The sequence below is a fragment of the Gobius niger genome, assembly GCF_951799975.1.
Source record: "Gobius niger genome assembly, contig: SCAFFOLD_240, whole genome shotgun sequence".
NCBI lineage: Eukaryota > Metazoa > Chordata > Actinopteri > Gobiiformes > Gobiidae > Gobius > Gobius niger.
In genome coordinates, this window is record NW_027639099.1 from 3,736 (window position 1) to 16,248 (window position 12,513).

General features: G+C 41.3%; 1 protein-coding gene across 1 annotated transcript; it reads left to right on the forward strand.

The window, feature by feature from the left end:
• Nucleotides 1–231: 231 nt before the first annotated feature.
• On the forward strand, nucleotides 232–10,720 carry LOC306982711 (ras-associated and pleckstrin homology domains-containing protein 1-like; the record flags this gene model as incomplete). Its single annotated transcript, XM_079583177.1, has 7 exons — nucleotides 232–351; nucleotides 1,776–1,881; nucleotides 3,511–3,699; nucleotides 4,357–4,516; nucleotides 6,412–6,583; nucleotides 7,550–7,624; nucleotides 10,539–10,720. Coding segments are annotated over 7 exons (999 nt in total), but the record flags the coding sequence as incomplete, so codon positions are not given.
• Nucleotides 10,721–12,513: the final 1,793 nt, after the last annotated feature.

A 12,513-nucleotide genomic window follows, 5' to 3' on the forward strand; every position in this document is an offset into this window, starting at 1 on the left:
ATTATAAATATATAGTTTAATATAAATATTATAAATATATAGTTTAATATAAATATTATAAATATATAGTTAATATAAATATTATAAATATATAGTTTAATATGAATATTCTAAATATATAGTTTAATATAAATATTATACATACATAGTTAATATAAATATTATAAGTGCATAGTTAATATAAATATGATAGTACATCGTTAATATAAATATGTGATTTTGTTTTTGCAGATGGAGCAGGTGTCGGACGAGGAGCTGGACCACGGGGCGGAGGAGGACAGCGACAAAGAAGATCAGGATCTGGACAAAATGTTTGGGGCGTGGCTCGGAGAACTGGACAAACTCACACAGGTACAACAAATACTACTATTACTGCAAATACTACTGCTACTGCCATGACAACCACTACTCCTACTACTTTAACTACTACTATTACTGCAAATACTACTGCTACTGCCATGACAACCACTACTACTACTACTTTAACTACTACTATTACTGCAAATACTACTGCTACTGCCATGACAACCACTACTACTACTACTTTAACTACTACTATTACTGCAAATACTACTGCTACTGCCATGACAACCACTACTACTACTACTTTAACTACTACTATTACTGCAAATACTACTGCTACTGCCATGACAACCACTACTACTACTACTTTAACTACTAGTACTTTAACTACTACTACTTTAACTACTACTACTTTAACTACTACTACTTAAACTCCTACTACTTAAACTACTACTACTTAAACTACTACTACTTAAACTACTACTACTTTAACTACTACTACTTTAACTACTACTTTAACTACTAGTACTTAAACTACTACTACTTAAACTACTACTACTTAAACTACTACTACTTAAACTACTACTACTTTAACTACTACTACTTTAACTACTACTTTAACTACTAGTACTTAAACTCCTACTACTTAAACTACCACTACTTTAAGTACTACTACTTTAACTACTACTTTAACTACTACTTTAACTACTACTACTTTAAGTACTACTACTTTAACTACTACTTTAACTACTACTACTTAAACTCCTGCTACTTAAACTCCTACTACTTAAACTACTACTACTTAAACTACTACTACTTTAAGTACTACTACTTTAACTACTTCTCGTTTACTCAATGTTTCAAAAAGTGGGCGTTTCCCCAAAAGCTGAACGAGTGAATGAACTCCCGGCGACGCGTTTCGGAGGCGGTCGCCGTGGCAACCGTCGGCGTGACGCCTCCCCCTATCACCACCCGCCCCCCGTCGCGCGGCAACGGTCTCCCGCGGCGACCGCCTCCCGTCCGTCCTTTAAGCGTCAGAGTCTCAAACAGACGCTAAAAATACACTGTGGGAAAAGAAGCGTCTGAATCTTCAAAGGAGCGACAGACCGAGTCCGATGTTCAGGGTTAGACGTTTGGAAAAGAGCGGGACAGAAATGTATAAAACACAACATAAGAAATAAAACTGGGGAAAAGTGTGGACAAAATGAGGGGGAAAAAAATAATAAAAAATTGTGGGAACATTTGGAAAAAATGCGGTAAAAACATGAAAAGAAATAAATTGGGGAATAAAATAAAAAAATTAGAAAAACTTTTCAGAAACTTGGAAAAAAAGTTGGAAAAGAAAAGTCAGAGAGAGAGAACATCCTGGACCTGGACAGAGATCCAACCGAGTCTCGTTACCGTAGTTACCACCATGTTGTTTACCATGTCGTGTGAGATGTTCCTCCTGACTGACCGTTGTTGATCCTCAGAGTCTGGACGACGGTCGTCCTCCTAAAGCCGTGCAGAAACCTCCGCTCAGACAGGAGACCAACATGGCCAACTTCTCCTACCGCTTCTCCATGTACAACATCAACGGTAACAAACTCTGTCCAACCACCTTCTACAAACATCTACATCTACAAACATCTACAAACATCTACAAACATCTACAAACATCTACAAACATCTACAAACATCTACAAACATCTACAAACATCTACATCTACAAACATCTACAAACATCTACAAACATCTACAAACATCTACATCTACAAACATCTACAAACATCTACAAACATCTACAAACATCTACAAACATCTACAAACATCTACAAACATCTACATCTACAAACATCTACAAACATCTACATCTACAAACATCTACAAACATCTACATCTACAAACATCTACAAACATCTACAAACATCTACATCTACAAACATCTACAAACATCTACATCTACAAACATCTACAAACATCTACATCTACAAACATCTACAAACATCTACAAACATCTACATCTACAAACATCTACAAACATCTACAAACATCTACAAACATCTACAAACATCTACAAACATCTACAAACATCTACAAACATCTACAAACATCTACATCTACAAACATCTACAAACATCTACAAACATCTACAAACATCTACATCTACAAACATCTACAAACATCTACATCTACAAACATCTACAAACATCTACAAACATCTACATCTACAAACATCTACATCTACAAACATCTACATCTACAAACATCTACAAACATCTACATCTACAAACATCTACAAACATCTACAAACATCTACATCTACAAACATCTACATCTACAAACATCTACATCTACAAACATCTACAAACATCTACAAACATCTACAAACATCTACAAACATCTACAAACATCTACAAACATCTACAAACATCTACAAACATCTACATCTACAAACATCTACAAACATCTACATCTACAAACATCTACAAACATCTACTATAAACATCTACATCTACAAACATCTACAAACATCTACATCTACAAACATCTACAAACATCTACATCTACAAACATCTACAAACATCTACAAACATCTACAAACATCTACAAACATCTACATCTACAAACATCTACAAACATCTACAAACATCTACAAACATCTACAAACATCTACAAACATCTACAAACATGTGACCCTGTTGTGCGTGTTTTGTGTGACCCTGTTGTGCATGTTTTGTGTGACCCTGTTGTGCATGTTTTGTGTGACCCTGTTGTGCGTGTTTTGTGTGACCCTGTTGTGCATGTTTTGTGTGACCCTGTTGTACATGTTTTGTGTGACCCTGTTGTACATGTTTTGTGTGACCCTGTTGTGCGTGTTTTGTGTGACCCTGTTGTGCGTGTTTTGTGTGACCCTGTTGTACATGTTTTGTGTGACCCTGTTGTACATGTTTTGTGTGACCCTGTTGTGCATGTTTTGTGTCACCCTGTTGTACGTGTTTTGTGTGACCCTATTGTGCGTGTTTTGTGTGACCCTGTTGTGCATGTTTTGTGTGACCCTGTTGTACATGTTTTGTGTGACCCTGTTGTACATGTTTTGTGTGACCCTGTTGTACATGTTTTGTGTGACCCTGTTGTACATGTTTTGTGTGACCATGTTGTGCATGTTTTGTGTGACCCTGTTGTGCATGTTTTGTGTGACCCTGTTGTACATGTTTTGTGTGACAGAGGCGCTGAACCAGGGCGACGCCGTGGACCTGGACGCGCTCATGGCCGACCTCTGCTCCATCGAACAGGAGCTGACTCCGCCCTCCAGACCCGGGTCCGGGGTCAGAGGTCAGCCGCAGCACATGGCCAAAGGCCCCCAGCAGAGGGCGCCGCAGAGCAACGGCAGCAACCGCAGCAGCGGCAGCGGCGGTAAGAGGGTCCAGACCAGAGACCGAGATCAGAGACCCAGAGACCCAGAGACCCAGAGACCAGAGACCCAGAGACCCAGAGACCCAGACACCCAGAGACCCAGAGACCCCGAGACCCCGAGACCCCGAGACCAGAGACCCAGAGACCCAGAGACCAGAGACCAGAGACCAGAGACCCAGAGACCCAGAGACCCCGAGACCCCGAGACCCCGAGACCAGAGACCCAGAGACCCAGAGACCAGAGACCAGAGACCAGAGACCCAGAGACCCCGAGACCCCGAGACCCCGAGACCAGAGACCCAGAGACCCAGAGACCAGAGACCCAGAGACCCAGAGACCAGAGACCCAGAGACCCAGAGACCAGAGACCCAGAGACCAGAGACCAGAGACCAGAGACCCAGAGACCCAGAGACCCAGAGACCCAGAGACCAGAGACCCAGAGACCCAGAGACCAGAGACCCAGAGACCCAGAGACCAGAGACCCAGAGACCCAGAGACCCAGAGACCCAGAGACCCAGAGACCCAGAGACCAGAGACCAGAGACCCGAGACCCAGAGACCCAGAGACCCAGAGACCCAGAGACCCAGAGACCCAGAGACCCGACTAACCAGACCCAGACTAATTTGACTGTAATGTGTCTCTGTGTTGCCCCCTGCAGGCGGCAGCAGCGCCCGCGCCTCTCCCGCCAACTCCGTCCGTGGCCCCGCCTCCCGGCACGCCCCCTCCGCGCTCTCATTGGACGAGATCACCGCACGACTGGACCAGGCGTCGGAGAGTATGGACCAGGCGGCGCGAGACACGTCGTCCACCAATCACAGGTCGGCCACGCCTTTCTTTACAGACCGATACTTTAACTATACTTTACTTTAGCTATACTTTACTTTAACTATACTATACTTTAACTATACTATACTTTAACTATACTATACTATAACTATACTTTACTTTAGCTATACTTTACTTTAACTATACTATACTTTAACTATACTATACTCTAACTATACTTTACTTAAACTATACTTTACTTTAACTATACTATACTTTAACTATACTTTACTATAACTATACTTTACTATAACTATATTATACTTTAACTATACTATACTTTAACTATACTTTACTTTAACTATACTATACTTTAACTATACTTTACTTTAACTAGACTTTACTATAACTATACTGTACTATAACTATACTATACTTTAACTATATTATACTTTAACTATACTTTACTTTAACTAGACTTTACTATAACTATACTGTACTATAACTATACTATACTTTAACTATACTATACTTTAACTATACTTTACTTTAACTAGACTTTACTATAACTATACTATACTATAACTATATTATACTTTAACTATATTATACTTTAACTATATTATACTTTAACTATACTGTACTATAACTATACTATACTTTAACTATACTATACTTTAACTATATTATACTTTAACTATACTGTACTATAACTATACTATACTTTAACTATACTATACTTTAACTATACTTTACTTTAACTATACTTTACTATAACTATACTATACTTTAACTATACTTTACTTTAACTAGACTTTACTATAACTATACTATACTTTAACTATACTTTACTTTAACTAGACTTTACTATAACTATACTATACTTTAACTATACTATACTTTAACTATACTTTACTTAAACTATACTATACTTTAACTATACTTTACTTTAACTATACTTTACTTTAACTATATTATACTTTAACTATACTGTACTATAACTATACTATACTTTAACTATATTATACTTTAACTATACTTTACTTTAACTATATTATACTTTAACTATACTGTACTATAACTATATTATACTTTAACTATACTTTACTTTAACTATACTATACTTTAACTATACTTTACTTTAACTATATTATACTTTAACTATATTATACTTTAACTATACTTTACTTTAACTATATTATACTTTAACTATACTGTACTATAACTATATTATACTTTAACTATATTATACTTTAACTATATTATACTTTAACTATACTGTACTATAACTATACTATACTTTAACTATATTATACTTTAACTATATTATACTTTAACTATACTGTACTATAACTATACTATACTTTAACTATACTATACTTTAACTATATTATACTTTAACTATACTATACTTTAACTATACTATACTTTAACTATATTATACTTTAACTATACTGTACTATAACTATACTATACTTTAACCATACTTTACTTTAACTAGACTTTACTATAACTATACTGTACTATAACTATACTATACTTTAACTATACTTTACTTTAACTATACTTTACTTTAACTAGACTTTACTATAACTATACTATACTTTAACTATACTATACTTTAACTATATTATACTTTAACTATATTATACTTTAACTATACTGTACTATAACTATACTATACTTTAACTATACTATACTTTAACTATACTTTACTTTAACTAGACTTTACTATAACTATACTATACTTTAACTATATTCTACTTTAACTATACTTTACTATAACTATACTTTACTTTAATTATACTTTACTTTAACTATACTTTACTTTAACTATACTTTACTTTAACTAGACTTTACTTTAACTAGACTTTACTTTAACTATATTATACTTTAACTATACTTTACTCCACCCAGACTGAATGATCCTGATACTGTGTTTCTGCAGGAGGCCGTCGGCCGCCTCCACAGGCAGCGCTGACAGCGGTGGTGACAGGGCGCGGCCTGCAGGGGGCGCTGTGGAGCAGAGGGCCAGCGTGAACTCCGCCTCCGGCTCCAGCGTCGACTCCCTGGACAACGAGAGGCCGGAGACGAAGCCGGGAGGACACAACCAGACCGAGGTGAGACACACTCCCCCAGTCACTCCCCCAAACACTCCCCCAGTCACTCCCCCAGTCACTCCCCCAAAGACTCCCCCAGTCACTCCCCCAGACTGAGGTGAGACTAACACAACCAGACCGAGGTGAGACACACTCCCCCAGTCACTCCCCCAAACACTCCCCCTGACTGAGGTGAGACACACTCCCCCAGTCACTCCCCCAAACACTCCCCCAGACCGAGGTGAGACACACTCCCCCAGTCACTCCCCCAAACACTCCCCCAGACCGAGGTGAGACACACTCCCCCAGTCACTCCCCCAAACACTCCCCCAGACCGAGGTGAGACACACTCCCCCGACACTCCCCCAAACACTCCCCCAGACCGAGGTGAGACACACTCCCCCGACACTCCCCCAAACACTCCCCCAGACCGAGGTGAGACACACTCCCCCGACACTCCCCCAAACACTCCCCCAAACACTCCCCCTGACTGAGGTGAGACACACTCCCCCAGTCACTCCCCCAAACACTCCCCCAGACCGAGGTGAGACACACTCCCCCGACACTCCCCCAAACACTCCCCCAGACCGAGGTGAGACACACTCCCCCGACACTCCCCCAAACACTCCCCCAGACCGAGGTGAGACACACTCCCCCGACACTCCCCCAAACACTCCCCCAGACCGAGGTGAGACACACTCCCCCGACACTCCCCCAAACACTCCCCCAGACCGAGGTGAGACACACTCCCCCGACACTCCCCCAAACACTCCCCCAAACACTCCAGACCGAGGTGAGACTGTCTGATCCTGAGGGGCAGATGTTACATATAGATACAGATATAACATATAATCCAGGGTCAGTCTGTGAAATATCCTGTAAGTTAAAGTGACATTTTTATGTATTATCTGTGTATTTATCAGATGAGCTGCTTGAATCTCGCTCTTCATTTCTTTCTTTTCCCGTTTGTCCCGTTTGTCCCTGAAGCACTCGTACCTGGACAGAGAGACGTCCCTGATTCTGAAGAGCATCGCGGGGAAACCAGCTCATCTGCTGACCAAGGTGAGGAAACATCTGAGCCCAGGAACACGCCATGATCTAAAACATACAAACACCAACACGCCATGATCTAAAACATACAAACACCAACACGCCATGATCTAAAACATACAAACACCAGGAACACGCCAGAGGATCTGAAACATACAAACACCAACACGCCAGAGGATCTGAAACATACAAACACCAACACGCCAGAGGATCTGAAACATACAAACACCAACACGCCAGAGGATCTGAAACATACAAACACCAACACGCCAGAGGATCTGAAACTGACCTGGGATCAGTCTGAGGGTCACAGATACAGTTTAGTGAAGGGAAAACGGGGGAAAGTCGGGAAATTTAATGCGGGAAAAAAATCTGAAAAAATAGAAACAATTAGGTAACCTGGCTAACACCAGGCTGCTGTGTGCGCTCGAATTATTTCGAACTGCACAACAGCCTGGGGACCATGGCCAAATCTCCGGTGGATTTGGGAACCAATCACAGAGCGAGGAGGGACGGCAAGACGATGACGCGCTATTCGATATACGGAAGCTTGTAGTTTATTTACGGATAAATAAATACAAAGTTTATTTACGGATCCAACATGACAGCAGCAGACACGATGGTATTTTTTGATCAAGCTTTAGCTCAAAAGTTTACAGCGGGTACGTCATACGTCATCTCATATGATGATACGATTGGCTGTGGCCTCGTGCAGACGCATGAGACTTTTTTTTTTTTTTTCGTATCGCCCAATAAACGAGTATGGACGATCGTAAACCACACCTCTCCTACGAGAAAATGAATTGGTGGTCCCCAGACTAAATATCACTTGTGATTTTAGTCTGGTGTTAGCCAGGCTAACAATTAGGGGCAATTAAGAACAAAAAAGCTGAAAAAATGAGGAAACATTAAGGGAAAAAATGCTGAAAAATGGCAAAAAAATTAGGGAAAACATGGGAATAATGAGGAAATAACGAGGAAACAACGAGGAAACAATGAGGAAATAACAAGGAAATGAGGAGGAAATGACGATGAAATAATAAGGAAATGACAATGAAAAAACAAGGAAACAACGAGGAAATTAGGAAATAATGAGGAAATAACAAGGAAATAACGAGGAAATAATGAGGAAATGAGGAGGAAACGAGGAAATAAGGAGGAAATTAGGAAATAATGAGGAATTAACGAGGAAACAACGAGGAAATAAGGAGGTAATAATGAGGAAATTAGGAAATAACGAGGAAATAACGAGGAAATTAGGAAATAATGAGGAAATAACAAGGAAATAACAAGGAAATAACAAGGAAACGAGGAAATAACGAGGAAATAAGGAAATAATGAGGAAAGTGCACAGTAAACTGTTAATTTTCTCAGTGTAAAGTGTGGCTTCATCATCGATATGGAGAAAGTCCCAGAAAAACTGAGATATTTATTTCAGTCAGACTTCGCTCTCAGCCGCTGTCGTCGCTGTTGCTCTGGATTTATATATTTCAGTCAGACCTTCTCTCGCCGCCGCTGTCGTCGCTGTCGTCGCTGTTTGCTCTGGATTTACTTATTTCAGTCAGACCTTCTCGCCGCCGCTGTCGTCGCTGTTGCTCTGGAATCCCAAACCTTTGGCCCAGTTTGATGTTTTTGTTCCCGGATTACGCTCAGATCGATTTCTCGCGCTCCGCTCGCAGCCGCGGCTTTAAAAGGGGAGACGCGGCGGCGACAAATCGGACCTGCGTTTGGGGAAACAAACCCTCTCCTCCTCACGCCGTGGCCCGGACCGGCCTCTGACGGCTCCGCTTTTGTCCCGGCGCCGCTCTGATCAAAGCGGCGGGAGCGTCTGCCGTGGGAGGGCGCCATGTCGGAGCGTTCGGGGGCGAGCTGAGGCGGGGAGTCGGGCAGGATGATGGCGGCGTGTTGGAGGGCGAAGGTAAAGACGCGCTCGCGGTTCAACAAAGGATTCTCCCGCTAAAACATGTACAATGAGGGAGAGTCTGTCCCGTTTTCATTTGACCAGAGGCGGATCTCGTCTGCAGGAGGAAAGTATGAGGGAAAATGAATATTACGAATGTGGAGTAAACCTGGTTTTTACGTTTTGAGTCTCGGAGGAAGTGACTCCACCGTGTCTGTGGCTCCGGGTCGTTCCCGCGCTTTTTCATTCACAAATCCTGGCGTGTGTGGAATCCATTCGTCCAGGATCTGTGCATTCTTTATTTTTCTGAAAACATAAAACGACATGTGTTTTTCCCAGTTTGACCTGAGCTCCTTTTCCAGATGTTCCTGATTCACACAGAACCAGAACCTCTTTATTTGAGTTTAACCTCTTAACTCCTCCCACCTGAACATGTTTTCTCCTGTTCTCCAAATTCTCCAAATCTAAAAGCTTCTTCAAAATAGCGGAAAAAAACCGAGAAAAAAATGAGGATGTAAATTGGCAAAAAAGAAATCCAGCAAAAAAGTGACAAAAATCCAGCAAAAAAAGACAAAAATCCAGACAAAAAAAAGTGAAAAAAATCCAACAAAAAAAGACAAAAATTCAGCAAAAAAGCGCCAAAAATCCAGACAAAAAAAACAAAAAAATTCAGCAAAAAATGTGACAAAACAGCAACAAAAAAGTGACAATAATCCAACAAAAAGTGACAAAAGTATCATGAAAAAAAAGTGACAAAAACACATAAGGGAAATTATAAGCCACCACCTTACCTTACCTTACCTTACCTTAAGTGACGACAATGGCAAAGAGGAGAGAATGCATTTGGTTTTGGCGGGTGGTAAGAGGTTAATTTGAATCAATTCATTTATTTGAGTTGAATCCTCATAAGAACTCATTTTTCCTCATGTTCCTGATGTCACACAGAACCAGAACCTCTTTATTTGAGTTGAATCCTCAGAAGAACTCATTTTTCCTGACGTTCCTGAACGTGTTTTGTTTCCTCAGGAGGAGCAGGCGGCGACGCAGAAGGCGGAGAAGATCCGAGTGGCGCTGGAGAAAATCAAAGAGGCTCAAGTGAAAAAGGTAAAGTGGGTCAGTGCGGCGGCGCCGAGAGGCCGACAGGGGGCGGCAGAGAGCACCGGCCTCCGCACGTTTAGTCCTAATCCCGGATTATCCTCCTGAACTCCAGACACCGAGAAACGTGACCAGTGTGTCCCACTTCTCCAACAAACAGAAGGGTCACAGGTTTATTCCCCCCTCACCACACCACTGAGAGGGAGTAAACATTTATAATAGGGTCTCTCCGTGTTGTCTGAGAGGAGTAAACATGTATAATAGGGTCTCTCTGTGTGTCTGAGAGGAGTAAACATGTATAATAGGGTCTCTCCGTGTGTCTGAGAGGAGTAAACATGTATAATAGGGTCTCTCCGTGTGTCTGAGAGGAGTAAACATGTATAATAGGGTCTCTCCGTGTGTCTGAGAGGAGTAAACATGTATAATAGGGTCTCTCCGTGTGTCTGAGTGGAGTAAACATGTATAATAGGGTCTCTCTGTGTGTCTGAGAGGAGTAAACATGTATAATAGGGTCTCTCCGTGTGTCTGAGAGGAGTAAACATGTATAATAGGGTCTCTCCCGTGTGTCTGAGTGGAGTAAACATGTATAATAGGGTCTCTCTGTGTGTCTGAGAGGAGTAAACATGTATAATAGGGTCTCCCGTGTGTCTGAGAGGAGTAAACATGTATAATAGGGTCTCTCCCGTGTGTCTGAGTGGAGTAAACATGTATAATAGGGTCTCTCTGTGTGTCTGAGAGGAGTAAACATGTATAATAGGGTCTCCCGTGTGTCTGAGAGGAGTAAACATGTATAATAGGGTCTCCCGTGTGTCTGAGAGGAGTAAACATGTATAATAGGGACTCTCCGTGTGCACTGAGAGGAGTAAACAATGTATAATAGGGTCTCTCTGTGTGTCTGAGAGGAGTAAACATGTATAATAGGGTCTCTCTGTGTGTCTGAGAGGAGTAAACATGTATAATAGGGTCTCTCTGTGTGTCTGAGAGGAGTAAACATGTATAATAGGGTCTCTCCGTGTGTCTGAGAGGAGTAAACATGTATAATAGGGTCTCTCCGTGTGTCTGAGAGGAGTAAACATGTATAATAGGGTCTCTCCGTGTGTCTGAGAGGAGTAAATCATGTATAATAGGGTCTCTCCGTGTGTCTGAGAGGAGTAAACATGTATAATAGGGTCTCTCCGTGTGTCTGAGAGAGGAGTAAACATGTATAATAGGGTCTCTCTGTGTGTCTGAGAGGAGTAAACATGTATAATAGGGTCTCTCCGTGTGTCTGAGAGGAGTAAACATGTATAATAGGGTCTCTCTGTGTGTCTGAGAGGAGTAAACATGTATAATAGGGTCTCTCCGTGTGTCTGAGAGGAGTAAACATGTATAATAGGGTCTCTCTGTGTGTCTGAGAGGAGTAAACATGTATAATAGGGTCTCTCCGTGTGTCTGAGAGGAGTAAACATGTATAATAGGGTCTCTCTGTGTGTCTGAGAGGAGTAAACATGTATAACAGGGTCTCTCCGTGTGAGAGGAGTAAACATGTATAATAGGGTCTCTCCGTGTGTCTGAGAGGAGTAAACATGTATAATAGGGTCTCTCCGTGGAGAGGAGTAAACATGTATAATAGGGTCTCTGTGTGTCTGAGAGGAGTAAACATGTATAATAGGGTCTCTCTGTGTGTCTGAGAGGAGTAAACATGTATAATAGGGGTCTCTCCGTGTGAGAGGAGTAAACATGTATAATAGGGTCTCTCTGTGTGTCTGAGAGGAGTAAACATGTATAATAGGGTCTCTCCGTGTGTCTGAGAGGAGTAAACATGTATAATAGGGTCTCTCCGTGTGTCTGAGAGGAGTAAACATGTATAATAGGGTCTCTCCCCGTGTGTCTGAGTGGAGTAAACATGTATAATAGGGTCTCTCCC